Source organism: Nomascus leucogenys, chromosome 11 (assembly GCF_006542625.1).
Source record: "Nomascus leucogenys isolate Asia chromosome 11, Asia_NLE_v1, whole genome shotgun sequence".
NCBI classification, from domain to species: domain Eukaryota; kingdom Metazoa; phylum Chordata; class Mammalia; order Primates; family Hylobatidae; genus Nomascus; species Nomascus leucogenys.
The window spans coordinates 40,404,634-40,425,960 of NC_044391.1; the positions used below are offsets into that span (position 1 = coordinate 40,404,634).

Genomic DNA, 21,327 nt, shown 5'->3' on the forward strand with positions numbered 1-21,327 from the left:
TTGAATGCTTGGTAAGGTTTTACCAATTCAAAGAAGAATGAAAAAAATAGAATTCAGTGGAAACAGAATAGATAAGGTACAGAAATATTAAAATACTTGGCATATTTGGGAAACATCAACACATAACAAAAACGCTAACAAGACTATTTAATAGATCCTTTGCTTGATTGATGTATACATCCATCCTCACACACCTGTTACATTTGCAAAGGCTCTGTTTAGCTTCTTTTATGTTCTGTTCTGAGTCATGCAAATAAAAAAAATCAGTGAGCTGTTTTTCATAGCTCATCAGTACAGCGTAAATTTTAAAAATCTTACTCAACAGCTTCTCCAAGAATATCCCTCGCCTCTTTCTATAGATGAATCTTAGGCAAACTAAAATGATTTTTGACGATTTAAATGATCTGATTCTAAAGAACCTGGAAATTACTTATAAGATGATAATGGCCACAATTTTATGGTGTTTTAAAATAGCTATGGTACTTAGAATGTATATGGTATATGCAACTTAACAAACATCTGAATCATGTCAATACGTTATGACAACTTTCTGAAAATGATGTAGAAAAATAAATTTCCCTGTCACTGAGCCTGAAAATCTGTGTAAAGAATTGCTATGAGTAATGCTTGTGATTAAGCTTTAGATACAATTAAGCTGGATGAGAGCTTTAAGTGTCAAGAGGTTGTGTTAAAATTATCTAGTGTATCTTATAACTCCATGATAATTACCATTATTAAACAGAATTGCTCGACAGAAATGGCATGATGGGTGTGTACTATTTCCTACATTTGCATCTGCTTTATCTTTCTGTAACTTTTGCATGCAAAAGTTGTCTTGTTTGTATAAATTACTTCCTTATTTATCTTTTAATAACTTCTGGTAATGCTGATTAACCTCAGTCACCAATGTTTTTGCTGTAGCTAATCACCTAAATTAAATACATAGCAAAACTTTACCACATATTCTTATTTTCTGCTACAAATTTATAAAAAATGAATATTTATTATCATTTTATTGGTTATTAAATTATGAATAATGACCAACACTCATAAATATTTATTAAGTGGATGCTTCAGTCAGATGTTGTTAGTGCTTATAATTGTGAGTGATTAAATAAACAACTCTCTAGAAAAGACAACCCAATTCTGTGGTCCCGCCATACAAGATTTTAATTTTATAAAAACAAACTCTAAATGCCACTTGCCTTCTTGCCAACGGAGAGAATATTATCCATTGCATAGCTACCAGAGAAAAAGTAAAGAACCTACATTGAGAACTTTCTGAATTCAGCTCTGTCTGCATGTATACACTCAAAATGAAACAAATTGGGGCAATTTACTGAAGGTTAAATCCTTTAAATGACATTCAGCTAAAACATGCAGGGAAATGGTTTGGGAGGTTTAAATGATCAATTTAATTGCCTTAATTCTCTGAATTGCTTTTTAAAATAGACACAACCCTTTTGCATCTAACTGAAGATTCTAAATTGGGGGTTTAGGGGTGTTTGTATTTTACTCTCAATACTCTGAATCACGTATGCTTTCTATATAACCTGAGTCTTTAAAATAGCCCAGACCTCAGTGTGCAAGAGACCAGAAGTTAGATGTTTTACATATATGATCTGCCTATAGCTTTCTTTCCAGGAGCCAGCACCTTTAAATTTGTCAGGATTTTTACCCCAAAGTCACAGGGAAGCTTTTTGAAGAGCTAAATATGCTGACATCGCCTTGTGCTTTTAGTCTTAAATATTGGAACATAGAGTGTCATTTCAAGATATTTTATTAGTAAAATCTACCTGGTTTCTATTAAAAATTATTTTCTCTAAGCTCCAAGAAAGCAGTGAAACATTATTTATAAGCAAAGTAGCCCTCTGAACCTTGTCTAATGTATTAGAGTTTTCCAAGTAAGCTTCGGTTTATGATTCAGTAGTCCCTCTGAGTTAAGAGAGTGTTACTAGACTAACATATTCTTGAAGATACAATTTGAAATACCAGATTTTAAAAAATGATTTTAACAAGTTTTAAGAGTTTATTTCAGAACCTTGTACTGCCACAGAGTGGTGGTGGTGATGTTTTTTTTTTTTCCTCTCACCAAACTGTATTGCAAATAAACCTTTTGATGTTTCAAAGTTTTTCTTTGGCAGCTAAGAAAAACACTCTGGAAAGTTATAGTTAGTGAATTTACCCGTGTATAAATATCCCTGAGCTAGTCTGTTATCCTGTGGCATCTGGAATAAAGGTGCTATTGTTTTAGATTTCATGATTGAAGAATAGAATAATCAATTCAGAGGGACCCTGAGGGGAAGATTCACTCACATATGCGGTGGAAACTTGTAATCCCTGTGTTTTTTTAGGTTTTCCTACAGATGAAGAGACATAGATGAGTTCATGCTTTGATGCATCTAGTGACATCGCTTCCCATTCGTGCCATATTATAGTTTGATCACCAGTTCTTATTTGAGATGATTAACCTTAACGTTTCTAGGAAAACTACTTTTTTGTTAATCCTTTTGTTACTATTACTTTATTTGCTTTTTCGGTCACAATAGCTGGACAACTATTTTATTTGCAAGGGCCCTAGCCATGTGCTTTCTGCTGCAACACGCCTAACTAATCACCACAACATTCTGAGGGATGCGTTATCAGACTTAGGTCTGACAAATAGGCTCTATAAATTATTTAAAGCTTCTCTTCATTTCTTGCAAAGCAATGTTTGCTGAGCTTCTCCATGAAAAATTAGTGTAATTCCAGAAGATTATGATAGATTTGCAAGGTAGGAATTTAGCCTGTGCTTACACGCAGACATCTGCATAGTTATGAATAAAGTAGAAGTTAAATGAAACTGTACAGTTATTTTACATTTGGTTATTTGAACCCTTTCTCTACTACTTTATTCAATGGCCTTTGAATAAAAGCAGCTGTGTCTCATGGCTTTCTGTCGTGAACTGTTCAAATGTATAAGGTGGTTAGATGTAAAAACACTGTGAAAGTATGGATAATAGACTGCCCACTTTCTGTCTATTGCAACTTCCCTGAGGTTTTGTTTGCAGGGCCCAGCTGCATATACAGACATGATGGAATTTGGTTTGTCAGGAACCTACAAAAATTACACAAATAACTCAGATTTTTAATGAATAATGCACAGACATGCACCTGCTTCAGGGACTTCATAGATTAGTCTTGTGACCAATGGAAAAGCCCCTTGGAATTCAATTACACGGATGCAAAACAGAAAATAAAACTGGCTACACTTTTAGAATTAATATCAGCAAAATGTTAACTAGTTCTCGGAGCAAGCTTTTCCTGAGGATTAGGTTGTTTCAGTTTGCTTTGCTTCTGTGAGACTTACTATGAAGTCATAATATTCTGCTCATACTGTTATCTACTATTCTTGCAGCTGGAGCCACTTGCAGAAGATATTCTCCACCAAAGCCCGAATATGAATGCTGTTATTTCTTTACAGAAGATCATCGAAATTCAAAGTATGTCTTTAAAGTTTTCTTAAAAATTCTAAGCAGGTAAAACTAACTAAAATTATATTGAGAATTATAGTACAAAGAAACATTTAGAGTTATAATTTGCACGTGTTCTTAAGTATATATCTTACTGTGTTGCTCTTAATGCAGCAATCTTATCTTACACTGATGACAAAACTTAGAGACTCTAGATTTAGAATCTTGTTTTTCTCATGTATTTCAGGTATTTGGAGTTTTTACCATTATGATCACTAAGCATTTACCCAGAACCATGAAATAAATGCAGAAATTGTGATTTTGTAATCCAATCTTAATGAAGGGTAGTTATCTCCTAATGATGTTGGAATTCAGCAATCATTTACTGATTTATATGTGTCAAGAGAGGAAAAAAAATGAATGAGAAAGCCTCTGTATGGGAAAATCCAACTTAACAAAGCGGGGTTAAGTCATAGACTTTTTTTATTATCCAATTCCCTTCACACACATACATAGGCTTAAGCACGCATGGGTGCACACACATGCTGAAATCAAGCACAAACATGAAGATTAGCAAGAAGAGAAAAACCAAAGGGCACTATTAGGTGTCCAGGAGAATTAGGAAAACCCTTAGGTTTGCTACTGTCCTGTAGAAGTGTTTATTAAGTGCCACTTAAGAAGCCACTTGCCAGCTATCTCTTTGGGTCATTGCCTTTGTTTATTCAGTAGCAATTTGGAGATATGGGTTGACTGGAGTTAAATTACCCATTTATTTGATACTGTGAATATTTACACATCAGGCCATACAGGAACTAAAAATAATTCTCCACTTCATCTCACTCATGCTGTGACTGAGGGCCATATGTACCCAATAAACATTTATTGACTACATGTCATAACTGAAATAAACTATGAATTTCGAAGACTTTTAGGGAATAGAAAAATAAACCTTCAAATGCGGGGGTGCACTTTCAAGTCTCTGATATAAGCCTAAAGTACAGGAACTGACAGAGACAAAGCAGGGAAGGCTGGAGATGATTTCATAAGCTTGAGAAGAAAATCCTGTCATTGTCCTGTCTTTGTCTCGTTTCCACTGGGGCTAGATAAAGAGGGTCTATTCCATGTCATTCTAGATTTCAAAGCAAGGAATCTTGAAGTGATCTTTGACAGCATTCTCCTCTTCATCCACATGCAATCCAATGTATGCTTTCAGGTCATTAATAGAATGAAAATATCTCCGTCTTGATACATATTATTATCTTTTTCTGAGCATTGTTTAGCCATTATATACACAGAGTGTTAAAATTGATTGTTCCTATGTATATTCTGAGCATATCACTTCAATAGGCATTTTTGAGTTATTACATGTTGATCAATTACCAAGGCACAGAGGTTATGAAGAGGAATAAGACATAGTTTCTGCATCAAGGAGCTAACAGTCCAATGAGTGAGAGACAACCAAGTAAATAATTGCAATACAGTATTCACAGAGTACACTGAGATCGTGGAGAAGGGGTGGTCTGTTTCTTCAGTCCCTTTCAACTGGGGGTGAGAGCGACTGGATAGTAAGGAAGGTTGCTTCACAGTGATGTAGCCTGAGCTTTGTTCATCAGGGCTGAACAGCATGTTGGATAACTGAGGAAAGAGTGAAAATGCTTTGAAAGGAACAACAGAAGTGAAGGACTCTATTTCCACATAGGTATAAAAAGTCATAATTTCTGTGCATCTTTAGAAACTCTACTGTTGCCTTTTATATTGGATCTAATTTCCTAGTAATGATTTTCCACTGCACAGTTTTTTCCTTTCACCGCTGATATTTTCAAGTGACCTCTGCAGTCTGCTCTAGCCAAGCAAACCTGTTTGACTCTTGAAAAGGACTCAATCTACTATCAAAGCTTGCTGTAGGAGTATCCTGCCACTAAGGATTGTCAATTCCACTCTTCTGCCCCAACCTGCATTTTACACCACCCAACACTGATCACTTGTCTGTGAAATCCATTTCCTTCTAAACTCTTAATGAGTACCCCACCCAGCCTGGAGCATTACTGATGATCCAATAATGCCATAATTTCTCGAGGCCAATATGTGTTGGTTCAGTGATATATTTATTTTCAATGTTTCTCTTAAAAATATCAAATATTTAAATGTCTGTTAGCTCTGGTTCCCAAATTAGAGGATAATCATCAGGAGGACAGGAATCATATCTTTTTGTCTCTGGATGTCCCTCCAGGAAGGGTCGACAGCAGGTGTGAGGTGCATGGGAGCCTGGCCATTAAAAGTAGGCAGATTTGAGTTAGGTAGGACTTGAATAACTCTTCAAGACCATAAACAACAAAGGCCATAAGCAACCAGAGCTCCTCCTTCTGAGTCAAGGATATATGGTGTAGTGGACACTGATTTTGGTATACCCAGAAACAATGCACTCTTCACATCTACTCAAAAGGAGTCTGGTTTTATTTATGAATCTTTGCCACCAGATACCGTGCAACTCAGGGGAAGTTCAACTTAGCTCCAACTCCAGGGGAGCTGTTTTTAGTCTAAGTCAGTCAACCCACTTAACAGTGATTGGTTAAGAAATGGGTACATGACTCAATTCAGGCCAGTGAAAATCAGGACTAGCTTTATGGGTATTCAGCCTACATGGTCACACAGGTCCCACACATAGAAGGGCCCCATCCTTAGTGTAAGGCTCTTGCTGTTGCTGCCTAAAATTCTTACTGTGTTTTAAAGAAGCAGCCCATATTTTCATTTTGTACCAGGCCCTATAAATTCTGTAGCCTGTACTGATGAAAGTCAAGGTGATGGTGATGTCAGAAAATGTTTACCAAGAAGGAATGATAGCAGCATCACCACAAGGACAGCTTAAATGTCGGTTGAGAGGGCTCTGAATAGTGGGTTGAGGTTGTAAAGGGAAAGAAAACACAAGATCGGAAAGCAATCTCTCACCATTTGAGAAGTGGAGTGGGAACTGGTAGAGACAAAGTGGTTCAGCGCTGTGGCTTTGACCACTGTGTGGTGCATTTTTATGTGGTTATAACTATGTGTCTTTGGGGCCACTCTTCTATACTAAAGGAAGAGAAAAGAGCCCTGTAATGTCCACAGAGCAATAAAATCAAGTGGGTATTTCAGAGTCTCAAACTTCATAATGGCTTGGGAAATTAAAATTACGGGCTCCCTGATTAGTAAACAGTGCTTGATTTCCTTACAAGATATGAAATCGCACTCTTGCTTCTCACTGTTTTATAACCCGTGCTTCCATTTCACCTGCTCCTTTGGGACTCCAGGACCCTAACTGTGTTCCTCATTTCCCCTTTGGCAGAGAAAGTGGTAGGGACAGGTTACTTAATTTGTAAGACCCAGTTCAAAATGAAACTGTGTGAACTCTTCCTTGTTAAAAAATTAATAATTTCTAGAGGGTAACAGCAAAGCACTGAACCAAGCATGGGGTCTTTCTGAGAGTGGGGTGCTTCACAAGTGCACAGGTTACCCATTATGAAGCTGCCCCTGAAGGTAGTCTTTGTTCAACAGGAGCACTTCCTTTTCACATACGTCTCTGAGTGTCACACAAGTGCCTCCTTTCAACTTTGGGGGGTGTTCAGATTTCAGCCCACCTCCTAGCCCAGGTTCTGAAGGGTTCTTTTGTGCTGCAGTTTGGAACCACAGTATCAGAAAACTATGTTACTGTTGAGAAGCAGGCCTGTAGCATGTGGGAAACATTCAGGCAAGTTTCTAGATAGCCTTATCCCAAGGCACATGGCAAGGTGCTGACAGGTCTCCTGTGAATTTCTTTTTGAGAACTGAGCCCCCCAGCTGAGGGTATGCAGGTGCTGGAGGTGCATTGGCTCCTTGCCTGGCCATATGTATGTGAATATTTTCCAACAGGATCATTTATGTTGTCCTGTCCTTGTTTATGTTGCTCATCCATCTGAAGAGAAAAGGCCTTACAAGTCCGCAGAAGGACAATGATTTCTCCCGACAGGTGAAGACCCTTCCTGACAGGAGAGGGTCTGGTTCCATCTTAACATGATAGATGGCATACAAGGGTCAACTGTCTTTGAGATGACAAAATGGAAAAAAAGTTTCATGTTATTCCTTAAGAAATTAAAAATAGAACTACCATATGATTCAGCCATCTCACTTTCTGAAGACTTATCAGAAAGAATTTAAATTAGAATCTCAAAGAGATGTTAGCACTCCCATGTACATTGCGGCACTATCCACCATAGCCAAGAGATGGGAGCAACCTAAGTGTCCATCAGTGGATGAGTGGGTAAAGAAAATGTTGTATAGACATAAAATAGAATATTATTTAGACCTACAAAAGGAAATTCTGCAATACGTGGCAACTTAGCACAGTATCTTTTGATGGCAGATATTATTTCTGCTGTGTTCCTGTTTATTTTTAATTGCCATATCTTTAGCACAGTCTCTGGCATGTATTAGGTGCTCTGCAAATGTGTATTGAATGAATGAATCAGCTAGTCTGTCAGTGTTTGCCACATTTTTCTTCTAAGCCTGGATTGATTTTTGTAACTAACCTCACATATTTACACTCCTTGGCACACTCATGCAGAATGAGGGATTAAGAAGACCAAGCAAAATACATGAGAGTCCATTTCTTCTCTTTTCTTCATGACCCACAAGGATGAGTCATTTCTAAGTTGGGAAGAACATGGATTATTTTTGTGAGTTGCCATTTCCATGGGTAAGCTTGGGGTGACAATTCCCAGAGCTGGATCTAGCACTTGGCTAACTGGCTGTGATAATCAACAAGTGATGCCAGTAACGAGTTAGCCCAGAGTGAGATAAAGAACTCTCATATGGATGTTTCCTTTCCTGAAACCCACCCTAGTGATTTGCAGCATCCATGTGCCATTGAATTCTTTCACTTTTCTGCATGGCATGGTGGGCGCCAGGGTTCTCAAACACCACTCTTTATACCAGTGCTGGCCCATTATAACTTTTTCACAGATTTGGGAGGGGAGGAACCATGAAGTGAGTTTTCTATAAAAGTAAATTTATTTAGTTTGAAAGACTATCACTTTAAGTTCTAAAAACAAATAATGATATTGATATTAATCTGTGAAACCCCAAAATATGAGAATGATAAGTATAGAGCCATAGTTTCCTTTTATTTATTTAAATTTCTTAGTGAGAAGAGTATTCCTTTTAAGTGTCAACCAATTTTGTAGACTTCTTGAATGATAATAATGATAATCATAGCATCTTTTGTTTTGTGGATCAAGGAAACATACACATGCACAAGGATTTGAGGATTCTTTCACAATTTTGCTGCAACCCTGCAGTGGTTTGCCTCTGACAAGTTGAAAAACACCAGTGTAGGAGATTTTAAAATGATATGAATTCCATTGTAATCCTCTCCTCCACCCAGCAACCATGTGACAATGAGCAAGCCACTTGTTTGAGGAATTTCACCAGGAATGACATGGCACATCACTAGAATTGCTTTTCTAAGTTGGTGCTACTGTGACAACAAAGTGGCAAATAGGCAGAAGTATCCTAAAAGAACAGTAGGAATTTTCCTCCTGTAGCCCCACTTTCAGTTTTCCCCACTCTAGGGATTATCCCTTATTTAGTGAATTGAGGTCTTTTTAGAATTTCTTATTATGCCAACCAAGGCAAAATGGTGGCACAGGCAAGAATGAGGAATGGACAGTACCTGCAATTTCACCGTATGTTCTTGTCAAATGTGTTTTACATAAATAGAGGAGTAATTTCCATGTTTCTTGTATATAAAATTTGTGAGTATAACTAATCCTCTATTGTTGTAAACACACACACACAGAGTATTATTTAGGGCAAAGAGAAGTGAATTTATAGTCCTCAGAATTTATCCAACTTTTGAGGACAATTTGAAAATGGACATGATTTCCTTTGTTGCAGGAGAATGTTACAGGTAACTATGTAATTGACTAAAGCATAATCAGTTATCTGCATGGTTCCATATCAGCAATGCACAGAGCACACTCTCACACATTCTAGAGTAATAAGAATGAAATCAGATTTTCCCTGGGAGATGAGAAGCAAGTATATTTGACACGTACTTCTTGTCAGAACTGTGCTTGATTTATGTTTTGTATATGTGTTTTTGAGTGAATGATGTCTTCCTTCTCCTCCTCTTCCCCTATGTTATTGTTAGTCTTTACTCTTATTCTTCCTTGTCGTCCTATTATTATTACTAATATTATATCTGTAGTTCTGGGAACTAGTCTTAGAAGTAACAACTGACACTAGAAAAGAACAAAGCAATGCTAATTTTGTTGATTTTACTTTTTACTATATTTCCAATGGGAGATAACTCACTGGTAAAATAAAATACTAAATAAACACTGTCGATGTATTAGAATGGATAATCAAAATATGTGGTACCTAGTTTTCTTGGCGATTAAGAGAACTGGTTATTAATTGAAGGAAAAGGCTATAAAAGTAAAATAAGACCGTATTTTATGTAATGTTACCATAAAGATAACCACCATTGTCTTCTTTTATCTGAAATACCATCCTCTCCCATCATTATAATATCCTCTACCTACCCCACTCCAAGGAGAAGGGGCATTTACATCAGATAATCCAGGAGAAAACCCAAATTGCTTCTAGGCTGAAAGGAATTTGTATACATCTCTTGTTGTGGGGGAAGTTATCCAAAGTTTTGACCTCATGGGGCTACATACACAACTAAAAGGGTTGTTTCTCCAGATTGCAATGTGTGCTGCATAAATTATCTCACAGACTTTACTAGCTTCTTGACTCCACACCAAAATTCTAACTCAAACTCAGTTTTTCTTCTTTCTTTTTGTCCCCGTCTATTTCATTTTGATTTTCTGCCTTTTTTTCATATGTCTCTTCTCTTCTCTCTTCCATTTCCATCCTATTGAGATCCAGGGAAGAAGGACAAGAAGATATTCCCAATATTGGAAAGGAGCTTTTAGCTCATAGCCATTTGAGGTTTTATTTCAAGCAGAGAAGAAGCATGATAAAGCCTGCAAATCGAAAGATCACTGTGCTTGCTCTAAAGACAGCAGATTAGCAGGGCTTATTGTCAGATGTGAGCAGTTTAATTCAGAAGTAGAATTGGTGGAATACGGTAATTAACTGACAGGGAGAGGATTAACAAATTCTAGGTTTTCTGGCTTGGAAAACTAAGAAGATGGTGGTGATCAGCTCCCAGGATAGGAAATTGCGAAGAAAGAAAAGGTTTGAAAGGAAATGAAAAATACTAGACTTAAGAAAAAGACCCTTTGCTAATCGAAAGTCTTGACGATTTAGGGAGAAGGCAGTATCCTCCAGAATATACATTTTCACTGTATTGAAGTTACAGAGGAGCACTGCATGAAATTATTTACACAACACAAACCCTGTAAGATGTTAGCATAACATCTTACGTAATAAAATAATGTAAAATATTGAGTACTTACAGTGTGTGAGGTACTATTAAAAATTAATTCGTTTAATCTTCTCTACAACCCTGTAAAGTAGTTACTATTTTCATTCCCATTTTCTAGCGAAGTAAACTGAGGCACATCAAGGTTCATTGTATTCCCCAAGGTTAACACAGCTGAGTGGGCAAAAGCAAGATCATAAACCAAGCAGTCTAGATCCAGTCTTCCCTCTTAGCCTCTAAGTTACACTATGTCACAAACAACTTCATTCCTTTTGCAATTTTTGTGTAGTTTTTCCCATTTCTTCCCAAAGTGACATATTTAGACAAAATTTAAGTTAAGTTAAAATTAGGAATTTGGGAAGTTCTGGCTAATTGAGATTTAGCCACAGTCAGTTCTGGAAGCTCAGTGCCAAATTACAAGGAGCCATGGAGCTGTGCGTCCACTTTTGAGCCCCTTATAAACTTGTAAAATACATCTAATCAGAAAAAAATGCAAGGATTGGCAGAATTTCAAATCCCTGCCCTGTTGAGTTTAAAGCCCTGACTGTTGTCAGGTGCGAGCTGCTATTTGTCATATATTCTTTGGCTTTAGACAGAGGCCTTGACGTTAAAGTCCTGGGCCAGGCAGACCTTCATTGAAGAAAAGCAGCGTTAGGCATTTTCCCGCTATTAACCCTGCCAACCCTCGCTTGTATCACAGCTAGGTCAGACTTGTACACATGGCTTTGTGAAAGTTGATTTTGAACTTCTAATTAACCATTCTCTTCAAATGTTGAAAGTCTGGTTGTTGTGTTGGTGGCACCCTAATACTAGAATGTATCAGAATAAAAAAGAAAAATCTGCCATCTGCTATAAGACACAATTTTGGGGGGTATTTTTTATTTCAACTGCATCTGCAATTTTTTTTTTCACTCACACATCTACCAAGGGAAAACTAATTAAACCAAGAAAATAAAATAAAACTATGCATGCTTCTAGGACTGAAAACTCTTTGTGGATTATGAAAGAGTAGGAATACTTTGTGATCACATACTCAGGTGTTAGCACCCAGATCAATCTCACACACACACATGATACCATGATACCATTCACTGAGAATAGGACATACTAGAAGAAAGTCAGGTTTAAGGGAAGATCGTTTCCTAAGTGTTTATATGTATTATCTCTAGTCCTCACATAATTCTGTAATGCACAGTTCTTTCCTCATTTTGTTCATGAATAACTTGAGACTTACTAAGTTTAGGTAGCTTGTTTAAGTTCTTTCTACTGGTAAGCAGTAAAACTAAGATTTTAATCCTGGTCTTACTGTGATGTCAAAGCCCACTTTCTTTCTATTAAAGCATCTATATGACTTTCCTGTTCTCACTCCATGTCAAAAATGAGACCAGTGTTCTGCCAGATTTCCTCTTCCCAAGTATAACAGGATAGACATTATAACAGGCCTCTCCTAAAATGTAATAGAGTCTGCATACATTAAAACAATCTATTGTAACACATTAGTGGACTTGCTAGAATGTCAGCAAATAGGAGAGGGGAAAAAACATAGGCTGAAATTTAATAAGGAGCAGTAAGTAACACAAAAAAGGGGAATATCTCTGAAGCAAATAATGGCATCAGTGCTATAATGCACAAGAAAGCTCAAGATCTGCATCAAAGGGATATGAATTTGATAGATACTAAAGAGTTTTGATCTTTGTCCACTCCTGGATTCTGGAGGAAGCCAGTAAAATTCCTTCCTGGAGGAATGTATTTCTAATTTAGACCCTCAATATATGCAGAGATCAAGCCCAACAAAATATGAACTGAAAGACATAAATACATACATATTTAAATAAATGAATAAAATCCAATGCACAATAACACAAGGCACTAGGGAAAGTCAGCAGAAATGAGATATATCAGAATAATAAGCCTTATTTGTGGAGTTAAAATGGAGAAGGAGGATTACTTTCAAATACTGAAAATAGATAAAGAATATTCATTTATTTTCACTTCTTCATGGAAACCCACTAAAACAATAATAGAGTTTTCTTTTTTCCTAAAGACATAAACTCCTATGGATAAAGAATGAGAAAGGAAACCATCTGTTACTGTCTTAGCAGACCTAAAAAAAGGTGAATCCTAAAGCAACACTAGCAAGCATATCTCTGATGGTATGGATATATCAGGCTATTATTATACCCATGTCATGGAATTGTTGATTTGCACACCTAAGGCACTGTTTTGTTGTCTAGTTTTTAATTCCTCATTTCTCCTCATTCATTGCGCTTTCCTGTCTTCACTTCTTTTTCCATTCAGCATTAAAATTATAACATTCATTTGCCCTTCTACTTTTCAGTCTACCTTACCAACAATCTTGCCCTTCAACTTTACCGATCTAAGAAAATCTCAACCCTGGATATACATGACAAACAACTTTCCCTGATGCTGGTCTTCCAGAGATTTCCCCAATGCAGGTCTTCAAGAGATTGTCATGATGTATAGCAGTTTGACCTCTTAGAAACTTATAATTACCAAACCTAAATGGGCCCATTACCATTCTACTGCTTTCTACTCTGGACCCAACTTACCTTCTTTCAGTTCTTTTAGTGTGCTATTTTTCCACCTTCCTCAAGACCTTCATATATTTTTTCCTGCTATTCCTCTCTTTGACTACTTGACTCCTATACATACTTTATATCTCAGCTTAATTGTCCCTTGATCAGATATAAACCTTCTGATTATCAGTTAAGATCAGATTTTTTTTTAATTTCATAGAATGCAGTACCTTCATTTCAGTAGCTTATTTCAGTGTGAGACATGTACGCATAGGGCATGATCATTTGATTAATGGCAACCTGTAAGATCTATGAAAGTATCCACATCCTGTATTTCCAATATCAGAATGCTTGGTAGGTAATAAAAGCGAAAAGTAAGAGTATATTACTCCATTCTCACACTGCTTTAAACAACTGCCCAACACCGGGCAATTTATAAAGAAAAGAGATTTAATTGACTCAGAGTTCCACGGGGCTGGGAAGGCCTCAGGAAACTTATAATCATGATGGAAGGGAAAGAGACATATCTTACGTGGTGGCAGGTGAGAGAGAGCAAATGTGTGAGGGAGGAACTGTCGGACACATAAAACCATCAGATCTCCTGAGAACTCACTGACTATCATGAGAACAGCATGGGGGACACCACCCCCATGATCCAATCACCTCCCACCAGGTCTCTCCTTCAACACGTGGGGATTATGAGGATTACAATTCAAGGTGAGATTTGGGTGGGGGCACAAAGCCTAACCATATCACTGAGTGACAGAAACAATCCTTTGAATGCAATTTGGTTTCCCATGTAGGGAAATTGAGATAAAATGGACTGGTCATCCTGACAGTAATAGTATAGCCCTCATAAAAGCTATACTTCTTTGGTGAGTTAACAAATTAGCTTTGCAGTTTATTCATAAATAGCTTCTGATTAATGCACTCACAGCTCCATATCCAAGAGACTGACTCTTTCCCAGAAGGTGAGTATTCATTTCATCTAATACCCCTTAATCTGGCTTCATGCTTGCTAGGAAAACTGGAATATCTATGTTTGTCTATGTACAGGGAGATAATTCACTATTCATGTTGGCACTATTATTTCCAGGACATGGGATAGTTTATTACTCCATAAAAGTTAATTTTCAAAAAAAAGATTGGTTTCTAATGCAACATTCAATGCATTGTAGTAATATGTGTCTCAGGGCTTGAATATATCAAAACATTGACAGAGAGGACGCTTGAGATGTATGAAAGGAACAATTTCTACCAGGTTTTCCTCACATCTGTTACATGCTGGGAGACTGTCTTGGTTTGGCTTCTACCAGAAACAGATCCTGATACACAAGGAGTCATGTACAAGTCATTTATTTGCAGGTGCAGGCATAGGGAGAAAAGGAAGAGGAATAGTGAAGTGTGACAAGAAAAGAAATGAAGTGTCATTTGTTCAACTATCCTTGTAGGTATCTAGAGCTTAATTCCTCTGGGGAAATTCTGAGAGCTGATGTAAAACACGTAGCTCAGAGTTATTTCATGTGAGCTGCGAGGGAGCAGAGAAATTTATGCTCCAACTCCAAACAGTTATTGCCTGAATACTGCTCCTGGGGGACAATATTACCCTGACATTCCTGGCCAGTCATAGAGCAAAAACACTCCAGGGGCACTGAAAGCTGTCCTGAAAAGACATGCTGGTTCTGGTGAATGGAAATGAGGTTGTGTGCACTGAGTTAGTAGGGGGCAGGACATGTGGATGAGGCCCTGACAGTGGCTGCTACAATGACAGTTCTTTCTTGTCTGCCACAGTCAGTCTTGGTTTATGTCTGTTGTCTCAACATCTCACCCAGATATCGTTTGTTTCAGATTTTTCATTCTGAATGAAATATTATTATCTATAGTTTTATTAAGTGAGTAAGGATGTATGGGTTACACCTGTACTTTGCTTTAGCTTCTATCATTGTTTCGTTTGACTGTATGAGAAATGCATGGAAAGTAAATATAATTTTTACTTTGAAAACGTGGTTAAATCTATATGAAATACAATTGATAACAATTCTCTGTTTTCCAGGTCCTTTTCTGATTTAACTAGCACTTCCCTTTTAAGAAAAGCATGCAGGGTCCTCATGGATACCAGTTGTAAATGACATCTAAATTTCTGATCTGGGAGGTAAAGGAAGAAATACTCAACATTGCTGCCACTTGGCACACCAGTCATGGGTGCTGTAGTCAGTGCTGTAGCTTGTGACATGCATGAAGCTACCAAGCCGTTAGAAGCTAGAGTTAGGGGCCGGGAGCCGGTGGCTCACGCCTGTAATCCTAGTACTTTGTGAGGCCGTGGCAGGCAGATCATGAGGTCAGGAGTTCGAGACCAGCCTGCCAATATGATGAAACCCTGTCTCTACTAAAAAATGCAAATTAGCTGGGCATGGTGGTGTGCACCTGTAATCCCAGCTACTCATGAGGCTGAGGCAGGAGAATTGCTTGAACTCGGGAGGCAGAGGTTACAGTGAGCGGAGATTGCACCACTGTGCTCCAGCCTGGGTGACAGAGCGAGACTCCGACTCTAAAAAACAAACCAAAAAGAAGATAGAGTTAGGGGAAAATTTGAGAAATCAGCAGTTAGGTGTGAATAAAATATGTTCAGGAAATAGAAAGGACCAGCCTTCCATACAGCATTTACACTCTCAATACTTTTGCCACAGAGATTTTGTCAATTATTATACATTGCAACTTCACTATATATTTGTTTTATGTTTTGTTACATATTTTAATTTCGCTATCAACATTATTGTCTGAAATGAGCTCACAAACAAGTGTGAATGTGAATTTTAAAAATGAGTGCTCTACTTCTATTTCCCAAGCGAGCTGATAATGAATATGTAACTTGAACAAAATGTTTGTCAATATTCATTATTCGTCAAGGGGACAGAGTAAAATCACAGACGAACACTGAAGACACAATGCTGTTAAAGAAGCAGCAGTTTCTACTTTAAAGTTTAGTTATTATTGACCAAAACAAAACAAAAATAAAAACTAAAACCAAAAGGAACAATTTAAGAAGTGCAGTTGCAGGGGGTGCATTTATGTAACACTCTATGAAGCATTACTTTTTATTTAGATAAAATGACTATGATTTAAAATTTTGTAAATCAATTTTCAGTTTCTAGTATTACTTTGAAAAGTTCAGGAGTGAGGTAATAATTCTTCTTTCTTGATTCCATTAGCATAATTTCTTGCTAATGATACAATGTCCTTAATTGCTTCAAACAGAAAAATCACTAAATTCTAATAATTCTTCTATATTTTTCATTCAGTTTATGGAATCAAAGTAAAGCGTTTGTAAATAAAGTTGCCCCCAAAAAAAAGCAGGGCGTTATTGTGAAAGCTATTTGTTATAAATTTTGGTAAAAGTGTAACACTGATAATAAAATCATTTGGTTTTGCATTGATATACAAATTTAAATTTTGGTGGAACATAACATCTTATAGAGCAGGAATGTACTTAGCATTACTTATGCAGCACACCATTTTTATAAATAATTTAATAAGATTTAATTATAAAGTTAACATTTAATAACAATCTCTTAAAAACCTAAAAAAGCTTGATATTCTACCAATGAAAATCTAAGCTATTGTCAAAATTTTAAAACTCTTTACTTAAACATAGTTAGGGTAATAAAATATACTGTTTTAGATATGTGACTGATGAGGACAGTCAAAAAAAACAAAAAAGAAACTTCAGGCCGGCACGGTGGCTCATGCCTATAATCCCAGCACCTTAGAAGGCCGAGGTGGGCGGATCACCTGGGGTTGGGAGTTTGAGACCAGCCTGACTGACTTGGAGAAACCCCGTCTCTACTAAAAATACAAAATTAGCCAGGCATGGTGGCACATGACTGTAATCCCAGCTACTTGGGAGGCCGAGGCAAGAGAATCGCTTGAACCCAGGAGCCAGAGGATGCAGTGAGCCGAGATAGTGCCATTGCACTCCAGCCTGGGCAACAAGAGCAAAACTCTGCCTCAAAAAAAAAAAAAAAAAAAAAAAAAGAAACTTCAGCAAGACAGTTCAAAATTTCTCTCTTAGCTTCCCCTTATCAACCATACTTTAGGAATGTTTGAACATCTCTAGTAATATTGAACTATTTTGCAAATTAGCTTTCTGAATTTTTATATTTTTCCAATTGGTTGGAAATCATTCATCAAAATATTCAATAAGTGGACCTCTGACCCCATGTATGAAAGAGTAACTGCTATAGAAGTTGCCCTTTGATCAGAAACAAGAGAAAACTATATAGATACAGATAGATAGAGAGATATCTAATGTTCCATACATATATGGAACACTGTCTTTCTGACATTGGCCTTCAGGCAATGAAGAAACAAAATGAGTCCCGCAGATTCCAGGGGTAACTGACTAGAGGAAGTTTCCAGGCTGCAGCATAGGGAAGAAGAACACAAATAGGGTCCAGTGGTATTACTGAGTTGAGAATAAAGAGATCAAAGTTAGAGAATCACTTTATCGCTGGGCGCGGCGGCTAAGGCCTGTAATCCCAGCACTTTGGGAGGCCAAGAAGGGCAGATCACGAGGTCAGGAGATCGAGACCATCCTGGCTAACATGGTGAAACCCTGTCTCTACTAAAAAATACAAAAAATTAGCCAGGCGTGGTGGCAGGCGCCTGTAGTCCCAGCTACTTGGGAGGCTGAGGCAGGAGAATGGCGTGAACCCAGGAAGCAGAGCTTGCAGTGAGCCGAGATCAGGCCACTGCACTCCAGCCCGGGCAACAGAGCAAGACTCCCTCTCAAAAAAAAAAAAAAAAAAACAGAGAATTACTTATCCTCTAAATAAAGGAGGATAAAGTGGCTAGAATTTGTGAGGCAAAATATTGGAGAGGAAGTTGCCATACACACATACGCGTGCGCACCCGCGGCACACAGAGTGCTGCATCTACAGGAGTTTCCTTAATGTTTCATTTGAATAGTTTTCTTTACATATGTGAGGTGAAACTCCATAAAGCTGCGGAAATAACCAACGAAAAGTAGTAGGTTAAACAATTCAAGGAGTTCACACAGAACTGGGAATAGTTTGCATTAGCCAGAGTGGAGAGATCTTATAATACACAAGGCATCACACAGAGACATCAAAATGGTATCATCTTAGTTATAGGACTAAATTAGCCCTACACTAAAGGCTACATTTTAGCCATCCTAACACAGTGTACAAGTGAGCCTCAAAAGTATTTTGCTAATTGTGAGTAACTTAATTTCATGCCAAAACAAAGTCCAGTACTCTCCCAAATAATATGACAAAATCCAATAGCCAAAAAATGTTCAAATTACCAATGTCAAGCATCCAAATGAAAATTACTAGGCATGCAAAAATGTAGGAAAGGGATCACAAGGCAAATCAATACACAGAAACTGACTCAGAACGTTAAAAATGTACTTCCAATATGAAGAGGAAAGTGTGAACATAATGAAGAGATAAATTAAAAGATAAAAACCATGCGAATTGACATTTTAGAGACAAAACATACAGCATTTGATATTTTTAAAAGTCTGCAATTTGGATGGATTAAGGGCAGATTATGCAATACAGAAGAAGAAAATTAGTGAAGTTGAAGACATAGCAGCATCTGAATTTGGTAAAATTTTGAAGAGTCAAAAACAACGAAAACTTTTTGACATTTAACTTGTTTGTGTTACATAAAATGTTTGCCAAAGTGGAGTATGCTGAAAGGAGATAAAAGACAGTAACCATGAGATATTTGGAATAAAATAGTTACTCATTTCAGTATTTTAAAAATTAAAAGTGAAAATATTCTGCTTTTAGCAGAAATTGTTCTGAGCTTACCAGGTAGCACCATAGCTGTAGAGACTATTTCTCAATGAAAAATATTGCAGTCTCTTGAGAAGGATAAATTAAAGATGCCAAAAATTTCAAACTTATTAACCATACAATTAAGTTTTCAAGATTATAGGCAATTCTATCAAAAAGCCTAAAGTATTTAGACCCCACTGAAACAAAAAATACATTTTTCATAAAAACGTCAGTATATTGTATCAGTGAGTGATAGAGCTACAAAACTGATTAACATATGTGATATTCAGCAGGAGTAATAATTCTGCTCATGTTATTTTCTAAGGCTCAGATAATCAATATAAAGAAGAAGCTGGTAGCCACGCTTTGACAAACATGAATTATGCAATTTTTATTTTTTGAAATGAATTTTAGTTGTAACAATAAATTTTGAATAGGACTATTTTATAGGCCAACTGATAAAAATAATTTCTTGGCCAACAAATATTTCCAAAACATATAATTTTTATTTGTATCCCCATTTAGCCTCAAAATAGCCCCAATTTAGATGAAAAATTACCCGGTCACTCAATTTATGCACCAATTTTCAATGTGTCTTTATTTTTGCATTTAAACAATGTTTTCGATCATGCCAAAGTTCTCTATTTAGCTAAAAAATTTATCTTAAAAACGTGTTAAGAAATTTTAGAAAATCTATAGACCTAGTTTCCTTGTAAGCCCCAGGTGTTAATAATCTCTGTGGTTGAAGGAGGGAGATAGCAAGAGATCAAGATTAGCAGCAGCTTCTTTTCCTATGATAACCTGGTATGTAAAGATGAAAGGCAACATCATGCAAATGGAAAGAAGGTAAAAAAAAAAAGCAAATTTGAGAAGGAGTAACAGCTCTAAGTCTCCAAAATGATGATGGAATGGGGGATTTCTGGGGTCAGGAAGTCTTCAAAGTAGCAAAGGGATTTGAATTGAGAAAACTTTTGGTAGATAGGTGACTTGTGTAACACAGATTTTCATGAGTCAACAACTGCCTATTTTTCCAAATTGTCCATTTCCAAGAACAATCTGGTTTATACTGAAGTCCATTTACAGAGTACCTGCAGGATGCCCTCTTCTGGGTCTTGTGTGACCCAGTAGAACCCCATCTATGGCCCTCACCTCTAACTCTTGACTCTCTACATTCCATTCTCTACTTTTTGTCTTTATTGTAGATTCATTATTTGTGTTGCTTTTGCCAGATAAAAATACAGAATGATGAAGACTGGATAGTCCTTAAAAAGTGCCGAAAAGTGGGAAGATTTACATAGTGGGAAAAATGAATAAGGATAGAGGATATGACTGAAGAGGGAGTGTGCATGTCCAATTTTAATGGAAAACTCTTCTCTTTTGCCAGTTGCATAGCCATAGGAGAGCAACCCAGTTGTGGCTCATTACTAATAGTTGACTTTACGAATAACAGCTCCTGAAAACCCTAGCAGTCAACCTTGGTTCATTTCTCGTATGTGATAATGGTGATATTATTCCTATGCCAATAGATATGACTTTCTTGCACATCTGTTTCTGTCATGGAAGAAAAGACCCTACATATAACATGAAAATATAACCCATAAATTATGGGGTTTGAATTGTCTGCATATTGCACAGACGGTGCTGTACCCACTTCCATTTCAATTATTCTCCTCTATGAATAGAGATAGTAGTCTATAAATGCATTATTAATGTAGAATATTTCCCTTGTTTTTATAGACTTTGCCAGAGGCCAAATAGCATTTAAAGTTTTGGGTTATTTCTGAGTCAGGAAACTCATACATGTGGATAAAAGCCAAACTTCTAATATTTAATCTTAACTTAGGATATTTTATACACACTAAATTTTATCCAAAAAGGTCTCAACTATTTTAAATCCTTCCTAGTACTGACATACATATGGGCCAAAATTTAAAGGATCATTGTCAGTCATTCTTCTTAAAGATTGCTATTAACCATGCATACCTTCTGTCCTGATTGTGTTATGGAAGTAAAGATGTTTGTTTGTGGCCTAGACCTCTCTTCTTGAGAAATAAGACCCAATGCTTGAAAATTAAAGCCCTTGCTTATTCCAGATGTGCATATTATGTGCAAAGAATGTTTGCTGGCCTCTT

The 21,327-nt window shown here is 36.9% G+C and overlaps 1 protein-coding gene across 1 annotated transcript in view; it reads left to right on the forward strand.

Moving 5' to 3' along the window:
- The window catches only part of HDAC9 (histone deacetylase 9), a 906,822-nt gene that overhangs the window by 863,068 nt on the left and 22,427 nt on the right, over nt 1–21,327 (forward strand). The window contains exon 25 of the mRNA XM_030822201.1: nt 3,398–3,482. Coding sequence (XP_030678061.1) covers nt 3,398–3,482 — 85 coding nt within the window. The remainder of the gene's footprint in view (nt 1–3,397; nt 3,483–21,327) is intronic.